The sequence below is a fragment of the Micromys minutus genome, assembly GCF_963924665.1.
Source record: "Micromys minutus genome assembly, chromosome: 18".
NCBI classification, from domain to species: Eukaryota; Metazoa; Chordata; class Mammalia; order Rodentia; family Muridae; genus Micromys; species Micromys minutus.
Window position 1 is genome coordinate 5,345,468 of NC_137953.1, and position 14,088 is coordinate 5,359,555.

The 14,088-nt window shown below is 45.5% G+C and overlaps 2 protein-coding genes across 2 annotated transcripts in view; one reads left to right on the forward strand and one right to left on the reverse strand.

Annotated features, from left to right (window-relative positions):
• Positions 1–1,486: 1,486 nt before the first annotated feature.
• Positions 1,487–5,715, forward strand: MRPL19 (mitochondrial ribosomal protein L19; the record flags this gene model as incomplete). The annotated part of the gene is made up of 5 exons (XM_080931828.1): positions 1,487–1,707; positions 3,069–3,187; positions 3,341–3,475; positions 4,858–5,039; positions 5,127–5,715. 5 exons carry the CDS (start codon positions 1,487–1,489, stop codon positions 5,346–5,348), a joined length of 879 nt encoding a protein of 292 aa, XP_080787954.1. The 3' UTR covers positions 5,349–5,715.
• A 1,963-nt stretch (positions 5,716–7,678) lies between these two features.
• Positions 7,679–14,088, reverse strand: part of GCFC2 (GC-rich sequence DNA-binding factor 2) — a gene marked incomplete at its 5' end in the record, with an annotated part of 33,679 nt that continues 27,269 nt past the window's right edge. The window contains 3 exons of the mRNA XM_080931952.1: positions 7,679–9,171; positions 10,707–10,831; positions 13,661–13,807. Coding sequence (XP_080788078.1) covers positions 9,054–9,171; positions 10,707–10,831; positions 13,661–13,807 — 390 coding nt within the window. The 3' untranslated portion in view covers positions 7,679–9,053. The remainder of the gene's footprint in view (positions 9,172–10,706; positions 10,832–13,660; positions 13,808–14,088) is intronic.

Consider the following 14,088-nt stretch of genomic DNA (forward strand, 5'->3'; position numbering starts at 1 on the left):
CATTTCTTTTCCTTTTTATGTTTTGTCACAGTTAAGGTTTCTACTGAGGAAACAAAACATTATGGCCAAAGCAAGTTGAGGAAGAGAGGCTTCGTTTGGCTTACACTCCCATACTTCCGGACATCACTGAAGGAAGTCAGGACAGGAACTCAAACAAGGAAGGAACATGGAGGTAGGGGCTGATGCAGAGAACATGGAGGGATGTTGCTTACTGGCTTGCTCCTCATGGCTTGCTCAGTCTGTTTTTCTTAATAGAACCCAGGACCTCCAGTCCAGGGATGGTGCCACCTACAATGGACTGGGCCCTCCCCCATCAATTAAGAAAATGTCCTACAGGCTTGCCTACAGCCCTATCTTATGGAGACATTTTCTCAGAGACCCTCTTCTCTGATGACTCTAACTTACATCAGGTTGACAAAATAGCATTTACTATTTTGTTTGGAGTCTGTGACAGTCTGGCAGTGCTGCGTAGTAAGACAGAATTTAAGCAAAAGGTACTCATTGTTTCCCATGGAATGCCCAATAAAGGCACTAAATACTAATATGATAATTATATAAAAGGCAAACCAAAAATTCTTAAAAGAAGCAACATTCTGCAGGGCTGATTAATTAAAACTTCAGTGACTTGAGACATTGCAATACTGCAGACCCAGAGGCAAACTGTCTTGGGCCATTAGTCCCTCAAATGGTAAGTTATTACCAACCTGTTTGTGAACCAACAGCCTTGTAACTATTAAGTAAATTCATTCAATGATCCCTTCATTTCCATCAACCTGAAGGCAAGAACGCCATCAGAGCAACTGAGGCATAGCAGAGCCGTCTTCACTTTGCTATAACATACCTAAATTGGTGTACCCGCCAATGAATTTATTGGCTTTCTTTTTTCCGATACTATGAAAACGCCACGAAATTGTTACTCTGTTGGAACTTGGATTTGTGATGGCCTAGATCTGTGTCCTGTGTCACGGTCAGTCCTACTAGATTCCAGAATAAACTATCTCTTTTTCCCTTTGAGGCGACAGTTGTGTTTTTTTATGTAGGCATAAGCACATCAAAGGTGGAAACGAGGCTGGAGAGGTGGTCCCGCAGTTAGGAACACTTAATCTTTCAGAGGATCCAGGCTCAGTTCCCAACGCCCACATGGGGCAGCTTGCCACTGCCTGTAACTCTAGCTCCTGGAGCTCATATGGCCCCCATAGGCACCTGCAGTCACATCCACACTCACAGACACACAACATACCATACTCACTCGTTAAATGCAAATGAGATCACAGTGCTTAGTGAAATGTACAAATTTGCCAGCCCCGAGGAGGAATGTAGCTTTGAAATTATGGAGAAGAGGGAAATTATATATATTTGCAAGTAAACTCCCTCAAACTAGCGGTGATCCACAGGGAAGCAAGTTTAGTCCCATAGGAGCCACCGTCTGGCCGCACCTCATCGCACTGACTTCTGGGAGTTGTAGTCCTTCATTGAGGATGTAAACATGGCGGCCTCCATGGCAGAAAGTTGTAGGGCGTCCCTGCACCTGGCCCGGAGCTTCCGAATGGCCAGGCCACGGCTTGCTGCTCTCGCGTCTAATGCCTGCCGTATCCGCACGGACCCAAGTCGGTTTCAGAGCACTGGGCCTTCCGAGCCTGGTGGGTTCAAGCCGCCGCCGAAACCTGTCATCGTGGACCAGCGCCGAGCGCCGGACCAAGAGAGAAGGTGAGGCGGCCCAGGCCGTGTGAGAGTGCGCGGCTTCCAGCAGCTCGTACAGCATGCGATTGTGCACACTTTGATACCGCGTTGTAACCGAGCTGTACGAAATCGGGTTCCCGTTTGCCCCTCTCTAGATCTAAGGGCACAGGCTTGGACGCCCTTTGCTCAGTTCTGTTTGTCCTAAAATCTACCACGGAGAGCGTTGGCCAACATAGTCTATCCTGGAGGAAGGGTTTGGGGAGGTCAGATCAGCTCAAGCACGTGGATCCAGCACACTCTTTTGTCTCTCGGAGGGAGACAGGCCATGTATTGATGCACATACATAAATGCATGTTCAAAAGCTAACAGTATGGACCAACAGGGTGGTTCAGTGGTAAAGGTGTCACTTGTGCAAACCTGTTCACCCAAATGCATCCCTAGAACCCACAGAGGAAGCAAGAGACCCTACTTCAAAATTTGCCTTCAAATTCCCACGTGGATGCTATGGTGTGAACCCCAAACCCAATACACAGCATGCATATATATAAATTTGCACATACATACATATGGGTGTGTCTCACTGTGTATTATCAGGCTGGCCTTGAACTCAGAAAGAGATCTGCGTGCTATACTATGCTTGGTGGAAAGTTTCTTTTAAAGTCAGTTTGCAATTGGTGATTTGTATATATTTTCTCCATATTTATAACTCAGTGGGAGACCTGTTCTCATAGGCTTTGCAGACTGAGAGAAATGCAGTGTTTAAACTGTGACAAAGTTGTAATAAATAGTAATAGCAACGTGCCAGCAGTTTAGCATCTTTAAGTTCTTTGCTTTTTAAAATGACAAGGCATCTAACTGTCCTCAGGGTTAACTTAATGCTGTGCTATGACGAACACCCAGGACAACCAGCTTAAAGGAACAGTTTAGTTTGGCTCAGGGTTTGGACAGTTGTAGTTAATTTTGGCCTTGAAGTGACACAGTCAAGCAGGGTAGGAAGCATCAGCTAGGTACAGCAAAAGGAGGAAGAGAAAGGGGTGGGGTCTTCGTCTTGTCTTCAAGGGTAGAAGCCCAGTGACATATTTCCTTTACGGGGCTGAAACTCTTTAAAGCTTCCTAAGCCCTAGTAGCTGCTCAGGATGACAGCTACACCCTTTGCACACATGTCTTCTTGGACAGTGAGGTCCAGACCTTAAGGGCTACTTAGAAGTTTGATAACTGTTTAAGCAAAGTGCCTGGTGAGTCCCTGCATGACCACTCACAGTGGCTTTGGAAACCATGGTTTTAGAAATATTTCAGCCCTTGTTGACAGAATGAAATACATCTTTTTATACATTTTCCCCCTTATACTGGCCCAAATTACCTTCATGTTTAATTTTTTTTTAAAATAGGTTCTTGAGTCCTGAATTCATCCCTCCAAGGGGGAGAACAAGCCCTCTGAAATTTCAGATAGAAAGAAAAGATATGCTAGAGAGGAGAAAGGTGCTTCCCATTCCAGAGTTCTATGTTGGTGAGTACCAGCAGGTGTTGGGGCTAGTTTTCATTGCATAAAGATTCTTCTTCAGATGTCTGGGTTTTGCTGTTATTTATTTCTGACATAACTGAGTTATAAACCTTATTTGTTCATTCGGTGTCAAAGCTTGCTTCTCTTCTTACTCTATAGGAAGTATATTGCGTGTTACCACAGCTGACCCCTATGCCAGTGGGAAAACTAGCCAGTTCCTGGGAATTTGCATCAAGCGATCAGGAAATGGGCTTGGGGCTACTTTCACCCTCAGGAACATAATTGAAGGACAAGGTATGTTTCTTCTTGAATGTCCAGAGAGTAAAACTGGGTTTTCCCCAAGAGATTTGCAGTGGATACAGATTTGTATTCAGTGTTTAATTTGCTTTGGTTGGCATTGGGGGCGCAGGTCTACTTTCTCTTGAGGACTTCTTTTATTAGATGGGCAACACCCATTAGGACTAGACTGGGCTAGGAATGGTGACATATGTCTTTTATCCTAGCACATCCCTGAAAGAGTTTTTAGTTTAAAACTGGGTTGGACTACATATGAGACCCTGCCTAAACAAACATGGCATCTTCAAATGTGGAGACAGCATGCAAAGCAGTGAGGAGAGATTCATATTGTTTTTGTTAGTAGTGTTTTTGAAATAGGGTCTCCCGTATAGGCCATGGATGGCCAGGAACTTGCTATATAGAGCTGGTTGACCCCAAACTTGAAGTGTCCTTCAATCTCTGCCTCCTGAGTCCTAGGATCAGAGGATAAGAGAGGTGAGCCTTCACATTTGGCAGGATCATCCTTTTCTGAGCAAGTACCCCGAAGTCCACTAGGACAGACAGGATGCCCTTAGGAGTTTGGCTCCTAAAATCCAGGTCCCTACTTTGCTTTATGTGTGACACAGTTACTTCTGGGTTATGGTGTCAGAAGCAGTCATACATTCCAGGTCTAACACAGCAGGAGAACAAATGGTAAAGTTCTAGAAAGAAGAACTGAAACAGTAAGTGTTGATACTCACGGGTGTACTTCGGGGTTCTCACCGGTGAAGTTTGTCTTCAGAGAGACTGCTATCATGAGAACATGTCTTCAAGGTGAATTTTGAGGAGTCACATTCAAAACAGCACCTTGTTCACCAAGTTACTGTTTGTGCCAAGAGGGCCTTTCCCTGGCGTACTAGCGTAACCTTTGTTTGTTGTGATGAAACATTATGTCCAAAAGCAACGTAGAGGGTGAGGGCTGCTTAGCTTTTACATCTTCAGGTCAGTCTGGAGAGAGGCAGAGACCATGGCTCAGTGCTGCTGCTCACTCCTGGGCTTGCTAGTGACTTCACACAGCCTAGGACCACCTGTCCAGGGATGTCCCTCCCTAGGGACTAGGCCTCTGCATATCAATTGGCTGCACCTTCACTCACAGGCCCGCCTGGTCTGCACAGTTCTTCGTTGAGACTTCCTCCTCCCAGCGTGACTTATGTCATTGCACTTGAAGAGGTGGGATGGTGTGTTTAGAGACTTCTTACACCACATCACTCAGCTTCTCACTTTTGATTACCTTGACCTTTAACAATTACATGTGTCTGCTCCATCCCCACTTGCTAAGCTTCTTTGATACTGTAAAGTGTTGCAGGGGTCTGGACTTAGGTGCTAAGTCCATGGCTTGAAGAAGCCTGTTGCCTTTTTAGGTGTGGAGATTTGCTTTGAGCTGTATAATCCTCGAATCCATGAGATCCAAGTGGTGAAGTTAGAGAAGCGTCTGGACGACAGTCTGCTGTACTTACGGGATGCCCTGCCCGAGTACAGCACCTTTGATGTGAACATGAAGCCGGTCCCACACGAGCCCTGCCAGGAAGTGCCCGTTAACGAGGTAGGTGGTGCACGTTTGCTCAGAAGACCTGGGGGGGCGTCTGTGTGCATCTCACCAGCCCACAACTGCTGTTTCTCTTTCGCCTAGCTGAAAGTCAAAATGAAGCCAAAGCCATGGTCCAAACGCTGGGAACGTCCGAACTTCAACATTAAAGGAATCAGATTTGATCTCGCTTTAACTGAAGAGCAAATGAAAGAAGCCCAGAAGTGGAGCAAGCCATGGCTCGAGTTTGATATGATGAGAGAATACGACACTTCAAAAATTGAAGCTGCACTGTGGGAAGAAATAGAAGCATCAAAGAAGTCTTGATCCTGGGACTGGTGGACGGCTCAAGAGGTAAACCTGCCTGCTGCTCAGGCCTGATGACTGGAACCCAGGCTGAAGGAGAGACTACCGACTCCCAAAAGTTCCCCTTTGGCTTCTATATGCACACCCTTGCATATGTGGACCGCAATTACACACACACACACTTACGAGTATCTTTTTCTAATGTATTGATTGGCTCTCAGGATTTGGTTTGAAAGCCACTGAGTTTGCTCGGTAAGGACAGTGATTAAAGGAGCGTTGTTTACCTTTTGCTACGTAACATAAAGTCTGCATGTCAGTTTATTGCTCTGAAAAGAGAAGTCACCTGACACTTATTCCCTTTCTATAGCCAGTGAAGGTAGATTTACCAGAATAAGACACACTGGGATCTGAGCAAGGGGAGTAGATTGAGAAAACATCATAAATACAGTGTGTGCAAGTTAAAATGTAGAGGTGGCTCAGTACTTAAGAGCACTTGCTCTTGCAGAGGACCTTGGTTCCTATGTGTGTACATGGTTGTCCAGAGACTGCAAAGTTTCAGATTGGAACTGGAGTTACAGCTGCTTATGACCCATGTGGTAATTTGCACATGCTTGGCCCATAGGGAGCGGTGCTGACAGGAGGTGTGTCACTGTGGGGGTGGACTCTGAGGTCCCATACCTATGTTCAGGTCTGTCCAGTCAGGCTCTTCTAGCTGTAGTTGGATCAAGATGCAGAACTCTGCTCCGTGTCTGCCTGCACACTGCCATGTTAAATGGACTGAAACTGTTAAGCCAGCCACAGCTGTTTCCCTTATGAGAGTTGCCCTGGTCATGGTGTCTTCTTATAGCAATGAAACCATAGCTAAGTCAACACACCTGACATGGGTGCTGGGAATTGAACTCAAGTCCTCTGGAGGGGCAGTATATGTTCCCAGTCATGTGCTGTCTCTCCAGTGTTAAATGTCTAGTTTTCACAGGCTCATTAGCAGGCAGAGAAGGGTCTCCTATTTTTATACTCTGTGTCAGTCTTTATGAAAATGTGGGAGTCTGAGTTGTCATTTGGCTTCATTTCCCCCGATTCCATGGGTAAAATTACAAGTGAAGTCTGCTAACCAGAAGACACCCCTGGGTACCTGGCAGGGCCAGTCCGGACTAGGTGACAAGGGTCCAGCAGGAAAGTGGTCTGAGAGTGTATTTTCTTATTTCCCAGAGGAACCAAGCTTCAGCTCTTGGGGGTCACAACCGTCCACCTGTGGGGACAGAAGTGTACTTGGTACCCCATGCAGCTCAACATGGGTTGGGAAGCTGGGATGCTCAGAGTCACAGTGCCTGCCCGGACCTCAGGACTGCTTTTCTGTTGAGCCGTACTGCATTCCGTGTCTTCATTTCCTGCTAACTGTTAAGACAGAATGTAATCATCCTACCTTCTAGAGGTGTGCATGTGTGGACCTCCATGGACATACATGATCAGGCTCATGAGTCCTTTCGCTCGTGGCCTGTTTTACTCTTGAGAGAGACTGTCTGGCCTGTACCGTCACTCTGCTCTCAAGTTTCCTTGCTACAGAGTCTCCTTAGAATAGTTTGAGGGATGCATTGAGAAACCCAGCGCCATTTGGGTTCCTGCTCCTTGGGTATGACTTGAGAGTGTGTGGTTTTAGTCTTCACAGCAGTGAATCTCAATGTTGTTTCTTGCTGCAAGTACAGGTATATTTATATCCATAGTTGAGGGCTTTGGGTAAACTCAGTGCACTGACTCATGTTCTGGGAGACTTGGCTCTTGTTGCTAATTTTCTCTCCTCTGCTTGTCTTCCTGGAATCATTATTTGGAGTTTAGATACTGAGTACCTCTTTTTCATGTAAGTGTATTGTGTGACTACATCAGATCCCCTGGAGCTGGAGTTGCGGGTGGTTGGGAGCCACTAGAGTGGGTGCTGGGAAGCGAACTCTACCGAGTCTCTAATTTCTGGCTCTGAGACACAGGTCTCCGCTGACTTCCCTCTGAGTCTGTTTTGGTGTCTCCTGTTAGGTCTGTAACTTGTCTGGGTGGAGATAAAGCTGAGATGGAACTATGGCTCAGTCAGGCGTCTTGGATTTTTAAATACCAGTCTGGGGATCCCTCACTGAGTAACATGGCCCCAGGTTGTATGTTGACAATTCATGTGTCTGTTTAAGGAGAATAAGACTTTACCTAAAATTAGTTTTCTAATTCATGAGCATGGTCTACTCCATTTAGGCCTCTTAAGTTTTCCTTGCCAGATGTGGTAATCCTAAGGCTTGGGAGGCAGATGCAGGAAGGTTCCAAGATCAATGTCATTTACACTTCAGAATGAGACCCCCGTCTCCACAAAAGAATAAGACAAGACAAAAACAAACAAACAAAATCAGAGATAGAGAATGAAAGTTTCTTTTTGTCATGGTCTCAAGTGGCCTCAGCTGGCCTACAGCTCACTGGGCCTGTGAGATGAATCACCAGATACATGTGTTTGCACTTGCTGGGTCAGTTCCTCCATTTCAGAGGCCTAGAAGGCAGGAGTAAGAACTTTCAATGGCAGCGGAATTAGCATCACAATGTTTCGAAGAAGTTCAAATTCCAGGCATAATGGAATTTAAAATCGATAGCTTACTGTTTTGCATCCGGTGAGAGTATCTGCAGAATTTAGCTGAACAAGAACATATCCAACCACATGTCTATCTCTAAGAAGCTAAAGCCAGAGAATAGTTACCAAAAGTGCACTTTACCAGTAAAAAATTTAGAAAATCCGTATGTAATAGTCTCCGCCACTTATACAGAAAACTTTCTGTACACGTACACAGTGACAACTGGGAAATAATATCGGGCCATCATCGAGCTGCTTAACAAGATACCTAAGAACACTAATAAAACCCTTTTTGAGAAAAGTTCATAACTCCTAATTACCTTGCCTCAGACTACCTTAGACAAACACTTTAAATTTCTGTATTTAAATTATGTATTTAAAACGGTCGCCTTCTACCATGAACCACACAAAGCAAAAAAGCTTCACGTGGTAACTTCATTACAAAAAAAAAACTTACACAAAATTAAAAAAAAAATGGCCAGAGCATAGGCAGAAGATCAGTATTCCTGCAGAAAAAGATGAACATTTCAAAGAGAATTACAGATGACCCAAACCAACACATCTTCATTCTTCAACTGGGGAGAACGGCTCAGTGGTTAAGATCTTCTGAGGACCGGGGCTTGGTTCCATCAGGTGGCCCACAGCCTCCTGGACTCCAGTTCCAGGGGAGCTGATGCCCTCTGGCCCTCTGGCCCTACGTGGAGGTAGTGCTAAACCCACCCAGGTACATACACACATATAAAAATAAATCTTTTTCCGAACAAAAATTTTCTTTCTTATCAAATTGACAATGAGTAAAATCTGGAGACTCACTGGCACTGTCACACTGAGCTCACACAGTAAATCAGGACAGACTTTGGAAGGACTGTCAGCAGATAGAGAATGAACGTTTTTTCCTCATTAGCTGATGTGTAGTCACTTGGAGTCTGTTGAAGATGGTTTTGATTGGGGCATGCTTCCGTGTGTCAAGAGAGAGGCACACTGAGCTCTAGCGGCTGCTGTGCATGCGTTTCCCTCACGCACAGCACCAGGAAGCTTTCCCACACACCACAGGGTGGGCACAGTGGAAAGGAGTGTCAGCTGTGTACTTTGACCACGGCTCTGCTCCTCCGAACAGCACACTCAGACACTCAGACACCTGTAGTCTGGGCCGTGAGGGGCTCCAGGTGAAGCTCGTCTATGAGGGATTCGGCTTCATTGACAGCCTTTACCTTCACCAGGATGAGAATTATTTCATTGACTTCATTCCTGAAAAACAACCGAAAAGCAGTTACTCACCCCTTATGCCATCACTGCTAGAGGCGCATGAGTGGAAGATAGTCTAGCAGGCAGTGGGCCCTAAATTTGATCCTTAGCCCAAAACAAGATGAAATAACACGAAGGGAAAGAGATAGTAATAATAGTAATAGTAATAGTGCTATAGCAGGTCAGAAGGAAGTAACAATGGTGACTGAAGACTGAAGGCAGTATCTTAGTCACAAAGATGCTGTTCCCTTTATACCTCATCACACACAGTGATGCTTCAGTTAAAGGTGACATGTTGGTCAATCCCTAAGGCACAGTGACTAGCTAGCATGCAGCAATGAAACATCACATGCTATTATGCTGCTGGTCTGAACAAATGTGCTGACAGTCCTACCACAGTGCTGGATACTGTGCCCACATTATGTATCTGTGTGTTAGCTCCACACACGTACATTCCAACCTGTCGGTGTCAGCTGTGTCATCTGTACTAGCACACTAAGTACTGGCACAGAGATGTTCTTAGAATGACTACAGTTCCATACACCTCGTGGGTAATCAAAAGGCCCAATACACAATACTGTGGAAAACTGTATTTGATGGCAATGCAGAGCAGAGCACAGAGCAAGCCCGCCATCCGGTCTCCACAGTACTGTTCTGTCAGCCTCAATGGTCGCCATGCTCCCAGCTGATGGGAGCAGTCACATCAAGACTTCCTCACCACCAGAGGAGGATTCCAGGCATGTGCCACAATGCCTGGCTTATGAGTGTAAGGAAAAGTCACAGGGCACCAATGTAAGGAAAAGATGACGGGGCACCAATGAAAGGAAAAGTCACAGGGCACCAATGTAAGGAAAAGATGACGGGGCACCAATGTTGTGAAAGGTTAACGATCCGAGTCACGGCACCAATGTTAGGGGAAGGATGAAGAGAGTGGGGGGCATATGGCCCATGGAGGTGCGGCGAGGCCTGGGGGAGAGGGAGATGCCTCTGAGGGGTCCATGTTGGGAATCCCTTCCCTGAGGGACCAGCCACACAACAGTATAGTATGGAATAGAGTTTATTCAGGTCATGGGAGAGTTAAGAGGGTGGTAGAGGCAGAGAGAGAGAAGTAGAGGAGTAGAGGAGTAGAGGCCGGCCATGAGCAAGTGGGAGAGAGGGGGGAAGGGAAGGGAAGAGGGAGGCTGCAAGAGCACAAGGGCAGGAGAGGCCAAGAGAGAGAGAGGAGGGGTCAAGCAGCTCCTTTTATAGTGTCAGGTCACTGGGGCGGAGCATACCTGGCCACTGCTGGGTAATTGAGGGGTGGGGTATACCTGGCTGTTGCTAGGTAACTGAGAGGTGGGGTTTACAGAATCCCAACATTGAGTACCTGGATTGAACCCAGGGCCTTCTGTTGCTAGGCAAACGCTCTGCTAGACTGGCTAAATCCCGAGACCCAGACTTAAAATTTATAGTAAAAGTGCAAAACCTGCTTAAAATTGCTAACAGCATTAAACATCCCTGCACAATGCTTTGGAGGTGAGAAATTAAGTAAGCAGTACCTGAATTCAGTTGTGGATAATTTACGTGCAGACTGCAACAAAAACTGAATGAAATTTCCCAGCTGGGGAACTGATGTCCTCATGGCAGAGCTCTCGAACCATTTTTCTGGTAGACATGCTGCTATCTGTCAGTCACGAGAGCAAAGAAAGTTTGAGATTCCTCTTTCCTGTGTGAAAGGTAACATGGTAAAAGACCACTCTTCAGGGGTTACCAGCAATGGCTGCTCTTCCAGAGGACCCAGGTTCAATTCCTACAACCCACATGACAGCTCAGAGCCATCTCCAGTTCCAAGGGATCTGATGTCCCCTTCTAGCCTCCTCAGGCACTGCGTTCACACAGTACAGACAAAAGAGACACGACACCCATACATATAAAGTAACTGAAGTAAAACACCATTGATTAGAAATCAGTCTTCACGGCTAAGAGCACGAAGCACGGACTGTGCTCTGCTCCCTCCAGCAGGGCTTACGGCTCCAGTCTACGGACATTCCAGAGGAGGAAACGACAGGGATCTAAGTAAGCTGAATGGAAGAAAATCAATGGCAGTCTGTCTTTTATCCAATATGCCATCCATGTCCAGAGGCCGAAAAGATCAATAGAGCGCATGCAGAAAGACAGAAACAAAAATCCGTCTCCAAAATAATAATAGTTAGAGAAGAGTTTTGGGAAAGTAAGAAAAAATGTTGAAAACAACTTCCTCCTCCCAACAGGAAGGAAAAGGAGAGAACTCAATGAAGAGAGGAAAACAGAGTTCTCGGATGGTCACAGACAAGGAAGAAAGAATAGTGACAAAGCTGGGTGTTGATGTGTAGGTGGAAGAACAGGTGTTAAAAGTGGGTGAGGCCTTGGATCCGACTCAGCAGCAGCGTCAACAAACACAAGACAAAGCAGGTGAAGACAGGAAAACAAGGCTCACTGTGTAAAAGACAGACATGTGACTGCACAAGGCAGAGGCATCGAAGACTTGCTTGGCAAGCTCTATCTGTTTCCCAAAGTTTTAGAACCGGTCTTGACTGGCTTGGAGTTACTGGTGCCTGTTTTCCCATGCTTTGCTATTTCATATGTCTGAACCAGCAAGTCTGTCCATAAATGAAGTACCACATATTGGCCTACAGCCTGGTCTCAGTTCTCCAACCCTGCTGTGGAGAAGCTGTGCAAATACACCTCCCCTTCACTGCTTCTAACTTGACCTTTACAGGCAGCTTGAAAACATTCCACACAGAGAACGATGGGCTGCAGGGTGCCGCCAAACCTGGCATCCAAAGCACCATTTATTACCATGACTTTTACATTATGGGCAGGTCATCTGTTTGGAGGACATTTGGGTATTGTAGTGTTTTCATAAAAACGCTCCCTCTAGGTCCAAATATCTGAAAGTCTGAATCTTGGTTCTGGGTAGGTGCTGCTGCTTCGGGATTTTCAGAACCTGTGGGGGTGGAGTCCCGTTGAAGGATGCGCATTACATCATGGGATGGGATGAGGTTCACAGCCTGGACACGCTGCCAGTTTGCTCTTTCTGTTTGTGGCTCAAGAAGTGATCTCTCAGTGTTCTACTGTCAGACCTTCCTCTCCACTATAGACTCTCTTGAAACTACAATCCCAAGTAAACTATACCTTCTTTAAGTCTCCTTGGTTATGGTGTTTTATCATAGCAACAGAAAAGTAACTAATGCAGGTAACTTGGGTTATTATCTATTAAATAATGCTATCTTAGTATTCTATGTGCTTAAAACCTGTATGTACAACTCTGGGTTTTGCCCTAAGATAAATTCTCAGAAGTGAAAATTTAAAAATTTAAACATTGTCCTGAAGAGTAACAGAATCTGTTTTCCAGTACAAGGTCCTCACACGCTGCAGGACACAGGCTTCTACAGCCCCAGGAGGGGGGCATCCCAGGCTTCCGGCACAGCTGGGGATTTTAGTTAAATAGCAGCAGAAGGCCCACTATCCTGTGTCTTCACAGCATCTTTCTCTGCTGATGTCACCAGTCTGCCACAGCTGGTAGGTTGTTTTCCACACCCGTTTGTGGTAATCTGACTTGAGTATTACGGGTCATTTTCAGTTACTTACTGACTTGTAAAGGCTTTTAAAATGTGAATTTTAATCTTATGTGTTATAGCTTCTTTCCTAGATTCTAATCTAGTTCCTTAACTTTTTAATTTGTTAGTATATAAAACGCCACATATTAAGTTACAGAAGAAAGAATCATATAGTGAGCCACATGGACACACTTCTAAGTTTACTTACTAATGGCAAGTTATCTCCATACATTTTGGGCTTTTTTTTTTTTTTTTTAAATCTAGTTCATATTTGTCAAATTATTTTCACAAACTTATGGCCTTTTCTCATTTCTTCTGCCATTTAGAAATAACTAACTCCTTCTCTTAACAACAACCACCACCACCTTCCTTCCTTCCCTCCTCCTCCCCCTTTCCCTGCCTCCTACTTGGTTTGTCTTGAGCTCATGCTCTTCTTTAGCCTCTCAAGCATCAAGACTCCGGGTGTTTGCAGAGCGCAGTTGGGTCCTGGCATCATTTACTAAATGCTTCTCCCATTACTGTTGTTTCAAATCACAATACCAAGCTTAAACCTCAAAATAGCTTCTGGGTTCTGCTCTGTGAAACTCATTTGTTTATTCATCCACAATTTTAATTATTTGATTGTATACAGTATAGATTTCGATAACTAAATTCTTGTCTCTGTGTGTCTGTCCAAGTTTCCAAAGAGGCCACTGGATCCCCCATCAGTGCTTAAGTTACAGGGTTGTAAGCTGCCCAGTGTGGGGGCTATGAGCTAAATTCAGACCCTCTGCGAAAGCAGTATGCAGTTTTAACTGTCTAGCCCCTGCCTACATCTCAGCTCTTGCTCTGTTGCTGCTCTGAGAGTGGGTCTCACCCTCTTATCGCCCAGAGTCTCTAGTGCTAGAGTTAGAGACATATTCTATATGACTTACCTGCCTGCACTTTTTGACAACATCTGGTCCAGGGGTGGCATTAGTAAGAGCGATAATAAGGTAGCGATTCAGCAGCTTCCCCAGTCCCAGCTCTTGCAAGGTGTCGTCTGGGAGAAGTCCATTCCAAAGAAGAATGTTTTGGAAGAGCTAAAAGAAAATACCAAGTAACTATGTGTGTCCTCCCTAGAAGCTGCGATGGTAAATAAAGAACTGGTCAAGCTCCCCCGTTCTCACTAGTTGGCCCTGCTGTACATCTCAGCTTTGGAATAGAAAAAGAAATCCCCAAGGCAGTGCCCGACGCTCACCTCCGTGTATTTGCTCATCCTATTTCCACCACCATCATGTACCCAACACCAATATGCCCGTGCCTCTGCAGCTCAATGTGTAAGTGGTTGGCAGGATCAGAAAGCACTGTCAAGGTGCCAGTG